This window comes from Symphodus melops, assembly GCF_947650265.1.
Source record: "Symphodus melops genome assembly, chromosome: 20".
NCBI lineage: Eukaryota > Metazoa > Chordata > Actinopteri > Labriformes > Labridae > Symphodus > Symphodus melops.
The window spans coordinates 20078861-20098404 of record NC_136710.1 but is presented as its reverse complement, the minus strand read 5'-3'; the positions used below and the strand labels follow the sequence as shown (position 1 = coordinate 20098404).

At 45.8% G+C, this 19544-nt stretch overlaps 1 protein-coding gene across 2 annotated transcripts in view; it reads right to left on the bottom strand.

Annotated features, from left to right (window-relative positions):
* The window catches only part of LOC306841800 (NACHT, LRR and PYD domains-containing protein 12-like), a 41018-nt gene extending 29997 nt beyond the window's left edge, over positions 1-11021 (bottom strand). Inside the window, exons 1-4 of one of the 2 annotated variants that reach the window (XM_079371794.1) lie at positions 10951-11021; positions 3218-3350; positions 2718-2831; positions 794-907 (exon numbers count right to left, since the gene is read on the bottom strand). In XM_079371794.1, the coding sequence (XP_079227920.1) occupies positions 794-907; positions 2718-2831; positions 3218-3342 (353 nt within the window). In that variant the 5' untranslated portion in view covers positions 3343-3350; positions 10951-11021. Of the gene's footprint in view, positions 1-793; positions 908-2717; positions 2832-3217; positions 3351-9496; positions 9552-10950 lie in introns of those variants that run through there. The other variant, XM_079371793.1, reaches the window with a different exon arrangement.
* Between the last annotated feature and the right edge of the window lie 8523 nt (positions 11022-19544).

Sequence of the window (19544 nt, the reverse complement as noted above, 5' to 3'; positions counted from 1 at the left end):
CGATTACTAAAATATTCGATAGCTGCAGCTCTAAAAACAAGACTAACATGAGTCCTCTTGGTCCCCCTGTGAAGACATGTCTTTAGAATTAAACTGATGTTTGACTGATAGAAAATATGAAGATTTATCAAACACAATGTAAACAGTCAGGTGATGACAGAGAGCAGGTAACGCCTTCTTTCTTCTGTTTGGATTCAGCTCATAGTCTGCAGTGTAGGACGGCAGCTGGCTCTGTTTTCAGACCGGGGTCAGCCACTAGGTGACCTGTGTACTATACTATACAAGCAAAGATCTGTCACAGTATGACACAGCTGTGTTTCATGGGAGACTTTTGAACGCTCTGATGATCAACATGTCTCCTGTTTGAAGAAGACAATCAGAGGACGGACGTGAAGCTGAGCTCTGTGCTGCTGTGGATCAAGAAGGTCTTAAAGACTCTTCAAAAGTCCCAGCTAAAGAAGTGAAGTAAAGACTCACTTTATCATCTCCTCTACACTTTAACTGTCACACAGACTTTTCCTTTGACTCTCTGCTGTCTCAAACACCTTCTTACGTATGAGCTCACAGTATCATATCAGATGATGCTGGAAAGACTAAACAGAGACAATAACAAACTGAAACAGGGGCCGTGCTGAGCGCCATCTTCTGCTTCTAATAAACGTACTAATGAGAAGTAGGAGGATAACGGGCAGGTTCAAAGGTTTGTAAGAGTCCTCTTAGATTACAGCTTTACAAGGTGACTGAGCCTACAAGGAAACATGTGAGGAGACAAGGAGTTAGTAAGAAGACTTACTTTGAGGGTCCAGATTCTTTACTGAAGTTCTCAGGTTCATCTTTGGACCAATCACTCTTCATAGACAGACAGCTGGGTACAGGAGACTCTGCTCTCTGTCTGCTCTGCTGAACTCTGTAAAAAACAAACAAGTTTTAATGAATGACATGAATCTTTGATCGACTGTCTGAAGACAAAGCTGTAAAAGAAGCTGTGAATACACAAAGGGCTGCAGCTGTGGATGATGAGAAGGTTTCTTTGTCAGCCATGTTTGTTGGGTTGCTGTTGTCTGACCTGAATAAATTCTAAGATGATCCACAGTCTGTTTCATGATTTCATCATTGAACAACTAAAACAGAAACCTCCCCACCTAACTTTATATTTCTTCCTATTCTTAGTGCTTATTGACTTTGTGTTTGTTCTTATACAGTTTGATTTGCTCTGATGACCTGCTGCTGTAACACCACAGTGTCCCAGTTTAGGATCAATAAAGTAAATGTCTCTTTAGTCTGGAGGCTTACTTTGTGTTTGAAGGTTCATTTCTGAAGTTTATATCACGAAGGTTGGACCGATCACTGTTCAGAGACAGACAGCTGGGTACAGGACACTCTGCTCCGTCCTCCTCGTCCTCTAAACGCCCCTCCATTATCTGAGGTCTATACTACGAAGCAGGATTGGAGCTTAGCGAGGTCACTTCAGGGTTAACTCTGGGTTTTCAGTCCTACGAGGGTCGATTACTTTTTACCTGGGTATATCACCACGGTAACTTATGCTGAACACCTGACCTGCTCCGGAGCAGGTTAAAGCTCCGCCCACTGACCAATCAGATCTTTAGATGGTGGAGCTCCCGGAGCTGATGGAGAAGAGGGGAGGACACTTCATGTGTCCCGCATGATTTCACATCAGACTATCGTCCGTTTAGTCAATGATTTTGTTTCATTGATATCCGACCTTCAACAGAGACTGAAGAAAGCGCCGGAACATTTTAGTTGAAGATGAACAATTAGGAATATTTTCTTGTGGCTTTGAATTGTGTTTTCATTAAAGTTTAATTTCTCAAAGTTGCTCTGTTTCTGATGATCAAGCTGCAGTATACAAGCAAAGATCTGTCACAGTATGACACAGCTGTGTTTCATGGGAGACTTTTGAACGCTCTGATGATCAACATGTCTCCTGTTTGAAGAAGACAATCAGAGGACGGACGTGAAGCTGAGCTCTGTGCTGCTGTGGATCAAGAAGGTCTTAAGCCCCGTTTCCACCGAGCGGTCCGGCTCGGTTCGTCTCCGTACGGCGCGCATTTTGCGGCGTTTCCATAGACTAATCCCGGGAAAGGTTCCCAAATAACCGATCCGTACCGTCCCACTTTTTGGAAAGAATCGTCACTTCCTGTGTTACGTCGGCAAACAAAACTCTGGCGTGTTTAAACCATTGACTGTAACACAGCTGATTGTTTGCGTGTGTATTTCTCCTCGCCGCACACAGCCTTCTCTGAAACAAAGCTGGATTGAGTTCTTGTAATAAAGAGTCACATGACAGTGACAGAGGAGATGAACTGCTGGATGTCTTCTTCATTGGTTTTGTTTGTGTCGCGTTTTTCTCCTTTGTTGAATTCATTAGTTAGCGGTTAGCGGTTAGCAGTTAGCTGCTATCATATGACGCTAGTTACATAGCGGCTATCATCATCCGGCTTACACGTCGCCTACTAAATAAGGCCCGGCTGGCTGTGGAAACTAGAAACGGGATCAGACTTAATCGTACCAAACTGTACCGGACTGCTGTGTGGAAACGAGGCTTAAAAGACTCTTCAAAAAGTCCCAGCTAAAGAACTGAAGTAAAAACTCCCTTTATCATCTCCTCTACACTTTAACTGTCACACAGCCTTTTCCTTTGACTTGACACTACAAGGAAACATGTGAAGAGACAAGGAGTTAGTAAGAAGACTTACTTTGAGGGTCCAGGTTTATTTCTGAAGGATATAGAAAGGTCTTTGGACCGATCACTCTTCATAGACAGACAGCTGGGTACAGGAGACTCTGCTCTCTGTCTGCTCTGCTGAACTCTGTAAAAAACAAACAAGTTTTAATGAATGACATGAATCTTTGATCAACTGTCTGAAGACAAAGCTGTAAAAGAAGCTGTGAATACACAAAGGGCTGCAGCTGTGGATGATGAGAAGGTTTCTTTGTCAGCCATGTTTGTTGAGTTGCTGTTGTCTGACCTGAATAAATTCTAAGATGATCCACAGTCTGTTTCATGATTTCATCATTGAACAACTAAAACAGAAACCTCCCCACCTAACTTTATATTTCTTCCTATTCTTAGTGCTTATTGACTTTGTGTTTGTTCTTATACAGTTTGATTTGCTCTGATGACCTGCTGCTGTAACACCACAGTGTCCCAGTTTAGGATCAATAAAGTAAATGTCTCTTTAGTCTGGAGGCTTACTTTGTGTTTGAAGGTTCATTTCTGAAGTTTATATCACGATGGTTGGACCAATCACTCTTCAGAGACAGACAGCTGGGGACAGGACACTCTGCTCCGTCCTCCTCGTCCTCTGAACACACCTCCATGATCTGAGCTGAAGTCAGTGTGAGAGGAAAAACAAACACACACTGAGAGATCAACACAAGAGAAACAGGAAACAGTTTGATCTAACGCCACTAGAGCTGCAGCTATCAAATATTTTAGTAATCGAGTATTCTATCGAATATCCCGATCGATTAATCGATTAATCGAATAAATCATACTTTTTCTTAATGAAGGTTTAACTCGTCTCGGGTCGTCCCTACAAACCTACTTCTTTGTAGTTACCATGGTAACGCCTGCTTGTTACAGCCAACCACCTCTGCTCTACAGCTGCTGATGATGCTCACCATATTACTGACAGGATCCATAATTAACTTTATGATTCACTGGTCAAGACGGCAGGTAAATTAAAAATACAGACCAAACACGTTTTAATGGCTGAAATAACTAATAGTGTTTTGTGTAGCCGACACATCTGTTACAGTACATTTAATAGAGAAAGCATTATGTTCTGTTGAATCAATCACAGAATCAATCATTATGTCAAATCAGGAGATTGAAAATCTTTAAATATATATTTGCTAAATTATTATTGCACAAACAAGTTCTGTCTTGATTTAGCTTTGAAGACATTTCATATAATCAGCCTGTTGATTATTATCAGTGTATCTCTGTCTGCTCCTGCAGCGCGTGCATTCAGCGCGCTCACAGACTACAGAGACCAGAGACGTGTCTATGACAGAGACTGTGAGAGGACGCTGCTATCGTTACGTTAGCTGAGACTACAGAGACCAGAGACGTGTCTATGACAGAGACTGTGAGAGGACGCTGCTATCGTTATGTTAGCTGAGACTACAGAGACCAGAGACGTGTCTATGACAGAGACTGTGAGAGGACGCTGCTATCGTTATGTTAGCTGAGACTACAGAGACCAGAGACGTGTCTATGACAGAGACTGTGAGAGGACGCTGCTATCGTTATGTTAGCTGAGACTACAGAGACCAGAGACGTGTCTATGACAGAGACTGTGAGAGGACGCTGCTATCGTTATGTTAGCTGAGACTACAGAGACCAGAGACGTGTCTATGACAGAGACTGTGAGAGGACGCTGCTATCGTTATGTTAGCTGAGACTACAGAGACCAGAGACGTGTCTATGACAGAGACTGTGAGGACGCTGCTATCGTTATGTTAGCTGAGACTACAGAGACCAGAGACGTGTCTATGACAGAGACTGTGAGAGGACGCTGCTATCGTTATGTTAGCTGAGACTACAGAGACCAGAGACGTGTCTATGACAGAGACTGTGAGAGGACGCTGCTATCGTTATGTTAGCTGAGACTACAGAGACCAGAGACGTGTCTATGACAGAGACTGTGAGAGGACGCTGCTATCGTTACGTTAGCTGAGACTACAGAGACCAGAGACGTGTCTATGACAGAGACTGTGAGAGGACGCTGCTATCGTTATGTTAGCTGAGACTACAGAGACCAGAGACGTGTCTATGACAGAGACTGTGAGAGGACGTTGCTATCGTTACGTTAGCTGAGACTACAGAGACCAGAGACATGTCTATGACAGAGACTGTGAGAGGACGCTGCTATCGTTATGTTAGCTGAGACTACAGAGACCAGAGACGTGTCTGTGACAGAGACTGTGAGAGGACGCTGCTATCGTTACGTTAGCTGAGACTACAGAGACCAGAGACGTGTCTATGACAGAGACTGTGAGAGGACGCTGCTATCGTTATGTTAGCTGAGACTACAGAGACCAGAGACGCGTCTATGACAGAGACTGTGAGAGGACGCTGCTATCGTTACGTTAGCTGAGACTACAGAGACCAGAGACGTGTCTATGACAGAGACTGTGAGAGGACGCTGCTATCGTTATGTTAGCTGAGACTACAGAGACCAGAGACGTGTCTATGACAGAGACTGTGAGAGGACGCTGCTATCGTTATGTTAGCTGAGACTACAGAGACCAGAGACGTGTCTGTGACAGAGACTGTGAGAGGACGCTGCTATCGTTACGTTAGCTGAGACTACAGAGACCAGAGACGTGTCTATGACAGAGACTGTGAGAGGACGCTGCTATCGTTATGTTAGCTGAGACTACAGAGACCAGAGACGCGTCTATGACAGAGACTGTGAGAGGACGCTGCTATCGTTACGTTAGCTGAGACTACAGAGACCAGAGACGTGTCTATGACAGAGACTGTGAGAGGACGCTGCTATCGTTATGTTAGCTGAGACTACAGAGACCAGAGACGTGTCTATGACAGAGACTGTGAGGACGCTGCTATCGTTACGTTAGCTGAGACTACAGAGACCAGAGACGTGTCTATGACAGAGACTGTGAGAGGACGCTGCTATCGTTATGTTAGCTGAGACTACAGAGACCAGAGACGTGTCTATGACAGAGACTGAGAGGACGCTGCTATCGTTACGTTAGCTGAGACTACAGAGACCAGAGACGTGTCTATGACAGAGACTGTGAGAGGACGTTGCTATCGTTATGTTAGCTGAGACTACAGAGACCAGAGACGTGTCTATGACAGAGACTGTGAGAGGACGTTGCTATCGTTATGTTAGCTGAGACTACAGAGACCAGAGACGTGTCTATGACAGAGACTGTGAGAGGACGTTGCTATCGTTATGTTAGCTGAGACTACAGAGACCAGAGACGTGTCTATGACAGAGACTGTGAGAGGACGCTGCTATCGTTATGTTAGCTGAGACTACAGAGACCAGAGACGTGTCTATGACAGAGACTGTGAGAGGACGCTGCTATCGTTATGTTAGCTGAGACTACAGAGACCAGAGACGTGTCTATGACAGAGACTGTGTGAGGACGCTGCTATCGTTATGTTAGCTGAGACTACAGAGACCAGAGACGTGTCTATGACAGAGACTGTGAGAGGACGCTGCTATCGTTATGTTAGCTGAGACTACAGAGACCAGAGACGTGTCTATGACAGAGACTGTGAGAGGACGCTGCTATCGTTACGTTAGCTGAGACTACAGAGACCAGAGACGTGTCTATGACAGAGACTGTGAGAGGACGCTGCTATCGTTATGTTAGCTGAGACTACAGAGACCAGAGACGTGTCTATGACAGAGACTGTGAGAGGACGCTGCTATCGTTACGTTAGCTGAGACTACAGAGACCAGAGACGTGTCTATGACAGAGACTGTGAGAGGACGCTGCTATCGTTATGTTAGCTGAGACTACAGAGACCAGAGACGTGTCTATGACAGAGACTGTGAGAGGACGTTGCTATCGTTACGTTAGCTGAGACTACAGAGACCAGAGACGTGTCTATGACAGAGATTGTGAGAGGACGCTGCTATCGTTATGTTAGCTGAGACTACAGAGACCAGAGACGTGTCTGTGACAGAGACTGTGAGAGGACGCTGCTATCGTTACGTTAGCTGAGACTACAGAGACCAGAGACGTGTCTATGACAGAGACTGTGAGAGGACGCTGCTATCGTTATGTTAGCTGAGACTACAGAGACCAGAGACGCGTCTATGACAGAGACTGTGAGAGGACGCTGCTATCGTTACGTTAGCTGAGACTACAGAGACCAGAGACGTGTCTATGACAGAGACTGTGAGAGGACGCTGCTATCGTTATGTTAGCTGAGACTACAGAGACCAGAGACGTGTCTATGACAGAGACTGTGAGGACGCTGCTATCGTTACGTTAGCTGAGACTACAGAGACCAGAGACGTGTCTATGACAGAGACTGTGAGAGGACGCTGCTATCGTTATGTTAGCTGAGACTACAGAGACCAGAGACGTGTCTATGACAGAGACTGAGAGGACGCTGCTATCGTTACGTTAGCTGAGACTACAGAGACCAGAGACGTGTCTATGACAGAGACTGTGAGAGGACGCTGCTATCGTTACGTTAGCTGAGACTACAGAGACCAGAGACGTGTCTATGACAGAGACTGTGAGAGGACGCTGCTATCGTTACGTTAGCTGAGACTACAGAGACCAGAGACGTGTCTATGACAGAGACTGTGAGAGGACGCTGCTATCGTTACGTTAGCTGAGACTACAGAGACCAGAGACGTGTCTATGACAGAGACTGTGAGAGGACGCTGCTATCGTTATGTTAGCTGAGACTACAGAGACCAGAGACGTGTCTATGACAGAGACTGTGAGAGGACGTTGCTATCGTTACGTTAGCTGAGACTACAGAGACCAGAGACGTGTCTATGACAGAGACTGTGAGAGGACGCTGCTATCGTTATGTTAGCTGAGACTACAGAGACCAGAGACGTGTCTGTGACAGAGACTGTGAGAGGACGCTGCTATCGTTACGTTAGCTGAGACTACAGAGACCAGAGACGTGTCTATGACAGAGACTGTGAGAGGACGCTGCTATCGTTATGTTAGCTGAGACTACAGAGACCAGAGACGCGTCTATGACAGAGACTGTGAGAGGACGCTGCTATCGTTACGTTAGCTGAGACTACAGAGACCAGAGACGCGTCTATGACAGAGACTGTGAGAGGACGCTGCTATCGTTACGTTAGCTGAGACTACAGAGACCAGAGACGTGTCTATGACAGAGACTGTGAGAGGACGCTGCTATCGTTACGTTAGCTGAGACTACAGAGACCAGAGACGTGTCTATGACAGAGACTGTGAGAGGACGCTGCTATCGTTACGTTAGCTGAGACTACAGAGACCAGAGACGTGTCTATGACAGAGACTGTGAGGACGCTGCTATCGTTACGTTAGCTGAGACTACAGAGACCAGAGACGTGTCTATGACAGAGACTGTGAGGACGCTGCTATCGTTATGTTAGCTGAGACTACAGAGACGTGTCTATGACAGAGACTGTGAGAGGACGCTGCTATCGTTATGTTAGCTGAGACTACAGAGACCAGAGACGTGTCTATGACAGAGACTGTGAGAGGACGCTGCTATCGTTATGTTAGCTGAGACTACAGAGACCAGAGACGTGTCTATGACAGAGACTGTGAGGACGCTGCTATCGTTACGTTAGCTGAGACTACAGAGACCAGAGACGTGTCTATGACAGAGACTGTGTGAGGACGTTGCTATCGTTATGTTAGCTGAGACTACAGAGACCAGAGACGTGTCTATGACAGAGACTGTGAGAGGACGTTGCTATCGTTATGTTAGCTGAGACTACAGAGACCATAGACGTGTCTATGACAGAGACTGTGAGAGGACGCTGCTATCGTTACGTTAGCTGAGACTACAGAGACCAGAGACGTGTCTATGACAGAGACTGTGAGAGGACGCTGCTATCGTTATGTTAGCTGAGACTACAGAGACCAGAGACGTGTCTATGACAGAGACTGAGAGGACGTTACTATCGTTATGTTAGCTGAGACTACAGAGACCATAGACGTGTCTATGACAGAGACTGTGAGAGGACGCTGCTATCGTTACGTTAGCTGAGACTACAGAGACCAGAGACGTGTCTATGACAGAGACTGTGAGAGGACGTTGCTATCGTTATGTTAGCTGCAAACACGGAGAGAGTGAACGGAGAAAAGCTGACCGTTTGACCGGATCACGTGATCCTGACTCGGTCGTATGGATCACGGATCAACTGTGTGCTGACTAAAAGTTAAAAGGGCCGCGCTCGTGTGTGTGTGTGTCAGAGAAAGGAGCAGGTAGCTGCAGCTACATTAAACGTGTTTTATAGACATAGCAAAGTTTTGATGACGCAAAAAATAAAAAAATAATAAACTTAACGAAGCCTCGAGGCAGCGAAAATTCCTCGATGAATTTTTGTAATCGAATTATTCGAGTTATTGGAGGAATCGTTTCAGCTCTAAACGGCACACTCAAACACAAACGCAGATACACACACACACACTCACACACACAAAGAAGCGCACAGAGCTCATATTAAGCTCATTTTACAAGTTGCAGTGTAAGTTACCGTGTTGATATACCCAGGTAAGAAGTGAAACACCTTCATAGGACTGAAAACGCAGAGTTAACCCTGAAATGACTTCACTAACCCCGAATCCTGCGTCATAATGCAGGCCACAGGCCCATGGAGACACACACACACACACACACACGCACACAGCTCATATGAATTTAAGTAGTGACTTCATTATAAACTGTCTGTGTTCAGTTCACAGGAGAAAAACTGAGAGAACAGAAGTGAAGATATAAAAACTGTGGATAAACACTCACCCCGCTTCACTCTTTACTTCTCTGTTCTCTTCTGTTGATTTAAAATGGAGTCTAAACTGACTGAACACTTTCACTTTCAAGTGTCGCTCCTCCTTCATCCATTTACAGGAAATCAGCTGTGTGTGTGTATGTGTGTGTGTGTGTGTGTTGATCTGAGAAGAAACTAAATCTGAAGTGTCCTGAGTTTTCTTACTTTGTGTCTGAGGGTTCTTTCTGTCCGTTGGTTTCTTTTGTCAGGAGGCTTACTTGATGTGTGAGTTAAAAATATTCAGACTATCATGGTGTCTGTCTGAAGTAATGTGCCGTTTGGTGCAGCAGAGGGCGCTCTCAGTCTAACTTCACCATCCATGCACTCTTGACCTGAGTCAATGAAGACAGTGATGTTGTGGAAAAAGCAGCTGGCCCTGAATCAGAGGAGAGACACAGGATCACTATAAGCCTGCAAATATCTGTGTGTAGCTCAAACCTGTGTGTGCGCTCTAAACGCTGCATCAAACTTCATATAATAATAATAATTATTAACTTCATTTACTGCTGTTTCTGCTGAATGAGTTTAAAAACTCTCATCAGTCCTTTTGAATGGTCAACAGGCTGTTTGGTTTCAGGCTCATGATGCAGCTGGAACCTGTCAGGATGTTGTGTGTTCTGGTTTGTTAAAGACTCAGGAGACAGCTGGTGGGTTCTGGTTCTGTATAAACAGAAACCCATGAGTTGTATTGTGAGCCAGGATCAAACGTCTCCCCTCTGACCGAGCTGTAATCCCCTTATTTACATTCATTCAAACAAAATAATGTCATTAAATCAACAACACCTCAACATAAACACAATTATTATAAAACTATATTAACCAAAATAAAGTTAAAATAAAGAAATACAACCAAATAAAACTATTTAATTAACTAATTTAAAAACACAGTATGTAAAATCCGCCACCAGGGGGCTCTCAATCAAAACAATAATAAAAGATGAGGTGGAGTACTACACCTCACAGAAAAATCCTCTAGTTTGCATTAATGTGCAGAATATTAATCCACATAAATGCTTTAATATTTACATGGAAAACACAGCTGCTAAACATTACAAACAAACGTCAGCAATAAACAATTAACATCAATGAATAAGACACAAAGAGCTGTCCATACCTGTGTTAGTAATATTTACAGACACATGAAGGGAAAGTGATGAGTTGTTCATCAAACTAACGGAACGCGTCACTTACGAGACGCTACGGGGTTTCCCCCTGCGCGAGACGCTAGCTTAACATTCAGCCCGTTAGCCGTTATCATTATCGACCAAACTGATGAATAACTTTATAAATATTGTTAAAAACTCTACAGAATTGATGCAGGGTAAGTCGGATATGATGAGGAACTGAATACCACAGTTTGATAACATCGAAACAATTCAAAAATACTTTGAAATTTGTTTATCAATGTAACTAACCGTTTACCTACCTCTGAGTAAGCGGCTAACGGCTCCGGCCAGAGCGCGCACCGCGCACGCACATACCGCGCGCACGTACCTCCGTCATCACGCACGCACACAAACAAACGGCGGGTTGACGTGAATGTCACAGTGCGTACAGAATGTTCCAGTACACAGTCCCTATCATAGACTGTAGGAACCTACTGTTGTTTATCTTTGTTCAAGAGAAGTAACGCTCATATAGTCAGGTCAACTAAAACAGAATCAGTATTTGGTCAAAGACAAAATAATACAATAACATACAGTACAGTTCATATAAATATAAGTAAATTAAACCAATAAAGACGAATACATAAATATGGAAATCCTTATTTCAATAGAGGGGGAAGGTTTTATAATAATGCAGACATTTGTTACATGTTTTATTGTTGATTAAAAGGAGCGATTTCAGTCAGGACTTTAACTCTAGATTAAAATTGATTCAGTTATTCCTGGCTCCTTTGTTTTGATTAAGAGGCTCATCGTTTTACATTTAATTCTGCACAGCATTGTGTGTGTTAAAATACAACTCATGTAACGTAAGGATGCATCTGATCCATACTGCACAAAACCTGGAACTAAGTAGCCTGTCCATGCTGAAATATTCAGTCTACCGCGGTGAACCCCAAAAGAAAGGACCACTGAATGACCACGAGGGTTCAGTCTACTGAAACGTACACAGGCCATACTGAAACGCCCTGTGCAGATCTGGGACCTACAGAGGCTCCTCCCCTTGACTATGAAAGCTGTTTGAGTCAAAGGCCATTTCAGAACATCCACAGTTCAGTATGAAGTGCAGATATTTTAACATGGTGAGAAAAGTAAACATTCATCAGACTCTGTTGCTTCATGGTCGTCCTGTATCCCCTCCTGAGACCCTCCGTCCTGTCAGCTGAGGGACGTCTCCTGCTGTGAGGGACATGTGTGAACAGGCGAGTCAGAAAGATTTCAGGGGCCGTCTGCCTCAAACTTTCTTGATATTTCCAGGAGTGCTTGTGTGAAACGGCTGAACAGACTTGATAATTGGATAAAGAGGGACAGAAAATGTCGGTCTGTTCCTTTAGAGGTTTCATGAGGTTCATTTATTTTTGTGAACTCATCGACATCAAGGACAAAAATCATAAATTCCTCGTTAATGAAGGAGTGACCGTTCTGACTCCCTCCAAAACAAAACTGTTTTCTTCTCACTCTTTGTGAAAGTGAAATCAGACGTGACATTTTAAAAATAATTAAGAAAACTTCTGCGGCACAGACCGGTGCACGCAGCGCCGGAGCTGGCCCGGTCGACTTGTCCAAACCAATCAAACCTGCAGGAGAGGCCGACATCCTAAACTGGACAAATGAGTCCAAACAGCACCTGAGGGCTCCGCTCGCTGCGCCTCGTTTATGGAGAAATAATGAGAGAAATAATTAGCAAACTGATCCCATATGTGTCAGCGGCGTGACTCACAATGACTGAAGTCGCTTTTATTTAATCATGAGAGGGGTCGGCTCAGTCTACGGGTCAGATGCCCTCGCCTGGTGCAGATATTTTTCAATTTTCTTTTCTCAAGCATTAGAGGAAGTTACATTTCTCTGTATAATTCAGAACTACACCAGGCTAGAGGTCCTCCCAGCATACACTGGGTGAGGCCGGGTGGATAAGCTCATCCTCTTTTAAATTTAATAACCGAGCAGTTCGTCTTAAATAATAATCAAAGCTCCTGTGAGGAACTTTTAGGTTGTGTTGATGTTGGCGCCCCCTGCAGGCAAAGTGGTGAACCTCTTTTGTTTGCTGATCTTTCCTGAGGATGCATAAGAAGCGCTTATTAACAAAAAAAACTCTTCAAAGAGAGATCAAATCCAGGAGAGAAACATGCAGACAACATGATGCTTTGTCTTTCTCAGGATGGTTTGTTGATGTTTTGATGTGATGTCGATAGAGTGATGCAAAACACAATCAGGTGTCCGCATGTTGTGTTTTATTTTGAAATTTATTTTGCTTTTGTAGCTCAGTAAGAGACATATTCGTATTCGTTCAGTGAAAAACTCCTCACAGGAGCTTTAAAGCTGTCGGCTTTTGTGCGCTTTGGCGCCCACCAAAGGTCTCTGAGTGTATTTGCACCTTCATGAATATTGAGATAACCAGCTTGGTGTCAGACTTGCAGCCTTTTCTGCTTTTCTCTGTCAGCATGTAAAAGTCTGTCTAAGTCTTGTAGTAGTTCTGGCTTCGCTCTCTCTCTCTCTCTCTCCTTTTCTTCCTCACAGTCGAATCAAACAGGACAGAGACGGGCTAACTGTCTGCTTTGTAGCTGAAGTCTGCTGTGTGAACTCGTGCCGTAAGGACTCAGACACTTCTCACCGGGCGACCTCGGCCTGCTCTCTCTCTCGTGCTGAAAGCAGACGACTGGGTCGCTCTGTGGACACGAACGTGTGTTGTTAGCATTTTCCTTCTCTCTCTCTTTGGGGGAGACTTTGGGAGTCGTGAAACATTTACAACAGATTTTCTCTCATGACCTGTTGAGGACTGAGTGTCAAATGTTTAACTGGGATCAAAAGCCTTCCTAAATCCTCAGTGGGTGTAATGAAGTTCCAAATGTGCTCGGCTGATCCATAATTAACCTTCAGACTCTTTAAGTCGTCCATGGTTTGTTTGGTGGGCGCGGAGGAAAGCGGTGTGGCTAATGAGGCTTTCCCTCCACCTCCAACCAGGCAGGGGAGCGCTCGACCATTAAGTCAATCAAGAGCCGGTGGAAGGGCGGGGGGGGAGTCGAGGGGGAGGGGGTGCTGTTCTAATTAAAGTGCAGGAAGTAAAGCTCACCTGTGCGGCTGCAGGCTGGACTGATTCTCCAACGTCTCTCTGAAAACCATGAACACACGTGAGCTCAGACATGTGGAGGGTCTTTATAACAGCCTGTAGGTTCCTCTCCTGGTCTGTGAGGAGACAATGTTATAAACCCCCCCACTCCCTGAAGAGTTGGTTAAAAACAGACGGGGAGGATTTATAAAATGTTAACAGACAACAATAATAATAAGAATAAATTAGATTTTTAAGGCGCTTTTCTAGATACTCAAAGACGCTCAGCAAAGAACAAAACAAAGAATAAATAATGAGAGAGAAGGAGGACGAGAACACAGGTCCCCCCCAGGACTGAGAGCTGGTAGGGGTCCGGTTGTAGAGGGCTTTATAAGTGTGTGAGAAGACAAGCAGCAGCATTCTGGATGAATTGTAGAATCCAAGATGTTTAATCAGGGTCACGTCGACCCGTCTGCAGCGTCACTTTTAAGTGTTTTGTGAACATCTGATTCGTTTTCTACTCAAATGTGAGATTTCAAAGTTTTGAAATCCCAACTTTGTAGTCGAGCATGTGCTGCAAAAAGATCCCAGATTAGTCAACGATTCGGGAAGCTGTTGACCTTTGCAGATCTTCACCATTACGTGTGTGAGTGAACGAGATGAAGTCTGAAATGACTCATGTTAGAGCCAAGCTGTGAGGAAGACGGGCTGCTGTCACTGGAGTGTTTCTCAGGGACTCTGTTCACACGCTGCTCGTCCAGACGTCTTCACGGTTTCCTGCAGCCTCTTAAAAGCCTCTTGATGAGCAGCTGCTTTGTTTTTGGCCTCAGTGCACAGAAAAGTTCCCCGCATGAGACACCCGGGTGTAAAAGCTCCTCCAGCCGCACGGCAGAGAAGCTCAGCGTTTGATATCACAGCTAGAGAGAAAATGAGGCGTCTGCAGGGAGGGTTTCTCTCTCTCTCTTCCTTGTTCGAGTTCAGCCCCGGGTCCATGTGGTGGCAGGTGGTTCAGAGCAGCTGAATAGGCGTGGGTCCAGACTCTCCTCCTCGCCCATCACACATGGCTAACTTATCAGAAGAGACACAAAGAGGAGCAGCGACGACACTCAGCGTGTCTGTAATCTCTGTCCGGGATGAGACTTTGATTCTCAGACGCTTTCAGCACATTTGTCCACAGGTTTTTTTTTTTCCTCCTCCTTTCCTGTTGGGCTCTGTGGCAGCTTGGCATTGTCCGTTACTGTGTGTGTGTGTGTGTGTGTGTGTGTGTGTGTGTGTGTGCACTCACACAGACGGGGTGGGCTGGCAGGGGTCACGGTTCGCCGGCCCGCCTAGATCCATCAAGAGGAACAAAGCGGGGGGAGAAGAAGCAGTGCCAAGCCCCCTGAAATCAAAGACCAGGTTTGGGATTGGGATCCGCTCCAAAAGGCTGGACCTATTTTCCTGGTGCAGGGGGTCTCTGGGAGGAAAGAGAGGGGGGCGAGAGAGAAGAGGGGGGGAGGAGTAAAACTAAAAATCAAATCCAGCTTGGCGTCGGAGCATCGGGGCCGGTCGCTGCAGCATCCCTCCTCGTCTCTCCTCTTTGAAGTCTGCTTGCTTTTGTCCTTTACATAACTTGATCTGATAAGTGAAAGGCTAATTTGTATGCATTCTGTGAGTCAGGGGGTGCAAAGGGAGGGAGGGGGGGGCGAGTATAGGACCCCGCCACCCAGAATTCCTCAGGGGGGGGAGCTGACAGCAAGGTCAAGACGATTGTCCACAGGAGGAAACGACAAAACCAAAAGCATACGATAAGTGTCTTTGAGTTATTGCAGCTCTGTGCAAATTTGACGACAAAGGCGGAGTGGTCAGGGGGCTGAAATCCCTCTGCAAACACAGAGCGCAGGCTTTGGTGGTCTTCATTTAACTGTCGGAGACCCCGACGGAGCAGACAGCTATAGGCTGTGACTGCAAATATGGAGGAGGACTTCAAAGAGGTCTGATGTGGAGGACTCACAGGAGCCGGACTCTGGTGTTTGTTCACTTTCACAGATTGTTTCATTTTCACGTCGTCAGGGACGAAGCAGACGCTCATCATGACCGTGTGGTCGTGTGAAGAGGAACAGAAGAAGGGGAAGAAGGGAGCACAAGAGAACCTGGATCTCTGAGCGCTCGGTGCAGACTCGTTACATCATCACAAGTTTACGTCCTTAAAGGAACGACACACCACTTTTCCTCCCTCACAGCCGTTTCACAGGTCGATCTAATCCGACGTCTCTCACCCTCGTGTCCACAGAGCGGCCGGGTCGCCTGTTTTCAGCACTATGCAGCAGCAGGTCGAGGTTACTGTAGGGCGGATTGTTTCTTTGGGCCATCTTCTCTTTGATTCGGTTGGACGGCTGAAGAGAGACTGGGAGTGATGGGAGGAGAGAAAGTGGATGGTGACGTGCAGCAAAGAGCCGAGCGTGTGTTTGAGCCATCCGGCGCCCTGAGTGCTGATGCTAGCTTAGCACACCTCAACAAAACAGCCGGGAGACGGCAAAGAATAATGTCTCCGTCCTCGTCCTCTCAGTCATCGTGTCAAACAGTAACAGAGACGGGCGAGCTGGCTGCTTGAGCTGAAGGCTGTGAGCTGTGAAGACAAACACGCAGGTGTGATGTCACCTCTGTCACCTGCATGCACACCTGCTTCTGTGTGAAATACTCAACAGTGTGAAAGGTGTTGTTTAAAATCAGAGCTTGTTGCTCAGAGAGAGAGAGAGAGAGAGAGAGAGAGAGAGAGAGAGAGAGCGAGAGAGAGAGAGAGAGAGACAGAGAGAGAGAGAGAGAGAGAGAGAGAGAGGAAGGAGAGACTGTTCACCAACCTTCAGCTTTAATGACTTCCTCGAGGTGCTTTTTGACTGCCGTCCAGAGACTCTGTGGGGGGGTCGGGGGCGTTTTGGGGGGGGGGGGGGGGGGGTCCAGCCTTCCTCCGCAGACTTGGCCTCGTGCCAGGGTGACAATCAATGTCTCTGTGTCTCTTCTGTGGGAGATTATTTCGAGGGTCCCCCGCCTCCCTCCCTCTTTATGGTAGGAAATGGTATTTGGAGGCTCAAACAGGATGTCCTGCTGACTGGTCCGGACTCTAAACCAGTCCCCCCCCCCCTCCCTCGCCTTCTCTTCCTCCTCCTCTACCCCCCCGGGCTCTATTCTTCCTCCTCACCCCCTCCTCCTCCTCCTCCTCCTCCTCAGCTTTCTTCTCTCAGAGGGAAAAAGTTTAAATTAATCCAGGAGTCTGAGCAGCCACTTTCCTTTTTTTTTGTCTCCATTTGGGAATCACAAAGAAACGTTCCCTTTTTTTTTCTGCAGCTCTGCTGTCGGCTGGAGAGCACGCCAGAGGAACAAATTAATACAGTATGGATCCGTTTAAAGCAGCACATGGAGGTTTACCATCCACAACCATGACTGAAAAACAACTGAACATTTCCAGCTATTTAAAAAAAAACAACAACAAAGAACAAATGACTCAAACTCATCTGGTTTTGACGGTGAGACGTCAGAGGAACACTGACACAGAATCAATCCCTGAAAGGTGACTCAGGTGAGATCAGTCAGGACGGGACTCTGACCCGGAGGAGGGCTGCAGTCTCCTCCAGCCTCGTCGTGTTCCTCCTGCAGAGAGTCCGAGTGAGCTGCCTGAGAGAAGGCAGCAGGATATAATCAGGAGAATTCACCTGGAGCCAGTGGGGGGGGGGGGGGGGGGGGGGGGGATGATGATAATTCAAATACAAATATTTCCATTATAGCATCAAGTAGAGAACGCTGTGCCCAACTGCTGTGTCTTCTTTTTGTTTCACGTCACATCTTACCTCAGGAGACCCCCCCTGCCCCCCCCTCCTGTCTGACAGGGATAGTCCCCCTGCTGTGAGGTGCATGTGTGAACGACCAGGTCAGGAGAACATCTGGAGCCGTCCTCCTGAAATGATCCAGATATTTCCAGGAGTAAATACGGGAGAAGTGTGAGGAAACTGTCACGGGCAGGCTGTCCTAAAATATTCCAGAGTGCATGTGTGGAAATTGATTTATTTTGTTCTGTTGTGTTTCCCGCCCACAAGAGAGCCATGTGCTCAAAGGCACTCGAGTAAAAACACTCTGCTTTTAGACGAGGTCGGACAAGTCGGCACAGGATGGCGTGGAGCTTGCAGAGGAGATTACACAGTGAGGATAAAGACGGGAGAGTGATGCAACAGGAAAAGAGAAACCCAGCAGATACAAGAACATTGAGATGGAAACCATTCATCTGGTGCTGCTGCTGCTTCTTGTCAAAAACAAGATTAGTGCATGAAATCGTGAAGATGAAACCGGCATGGAGCGGCACAGATTTGCAGGAAGTCTAAATTTAGGAGAACACCTCCAAACTCTTTCAAGACTCTCCTGCAGTCAGCGGAGCGGCTCGTTCCTGCAGGCCTGCTCACATGTGTGTGACACGGAGACCGATGAAAGCCGGCGAGAGTCTTCATCGCCCACGAGAAAATGAGCAAACTGGAAGACTTCCAACTTTTCTTCCATGAGGCCACCCACCGAGCTGGAGAACATTTGGCACAGATTCTGTCTTCCACTCCAGGAGGGGGATCATTCAGGAATGTGATCACTCAAACACTCTCTCACCTTTTATTCCCTTTATTCTCTAATTATAGAGGATTAGAGCTTCAACAGCTCTGCCTGCAAGCTAGCCTAGGTTATATCTCCAGATAAAAACCCTTTTTAGATTCTGCATACCTTCCATTCCCTCCAAACAGAGAGCTGCTTCAGTTTCATTCAGTCCTGACAGCTCGGAGCTCAATGCGTCTTCCACAGTGTCAGAGAATCTATTATTTTCAACTCTATATTTATCAGCGGCAGCGTGATGACTGAAGTGAACTGAAGAAGAAGAAGAAGAATGGAGTTAGCGTGTTGTGCAGGATCTCGTCCTCTTTGGGAAGAATTTGTTCAGTGAGAAACTTTTATCTTCGACACAGTTTTGTTTTAATCAAGATTTATGAGCAAAAAGTGTTTTTTAATAAACCTGATCAAAAAAAAGAAAAAAGGCTGATATGTCGTACAAAAATGTATATTTTCATAATCATGATCTTTTACGTCCGTCCTCTCCTTCTGCCTGCTCAAACAGGCCGTTTGGATATGTTCCCTTCATGACATCACAAAGGGCAGTAGCCCCTCCCCCAGGTGGGTGACACTCCCACAGCTAGGTGTTTGTTCTGCCCTCTGAGTCTGCCTTCTCACCGTAAACAATAGGACATGGAGCCAGAAAGCAGCGAGTACACCCGAGCCCTTCCAGAGAGGGGGCGTGGTCAGACACAGCTCATTTACATATTTAAAGCTACAGACACAGAAACAGCCTGTTCTGAGCAGGGCTGAAATAGATACAGTAGCTTTTTTTAATTTGTTGTAAAAATGTGAATTTTAGCACCAGATTGTGATTGATTCACTTTTTCAGCCGGCCTCTAGAGGACACTTAAGGAACTGCAGGGTTTTTTTGCATCTCATCGTAGTCTTCATTTTTCCACACTTGACGTTGCTGCTTCACATAAACTATGTTTGTGCACATGATGAAACGCATAAATAATTAAAAAAAGATGCCAGTTGATCCACAAATTTTTTTTAATAACTCGTCTGTACATCATACAGAATATCTTTTGTATGTCCTCAAAAAACACAAGAAACCATGAGACAGAACAGAGGGCACAAAAACCCTTTAAGGTCATTTGGAAAGCATTCATCCTGCAGAAGTTACAAATCACACAAACATCTCTCATTGGAAAATTAATGCTGAGCTTCGATTGAACAACTCAAACT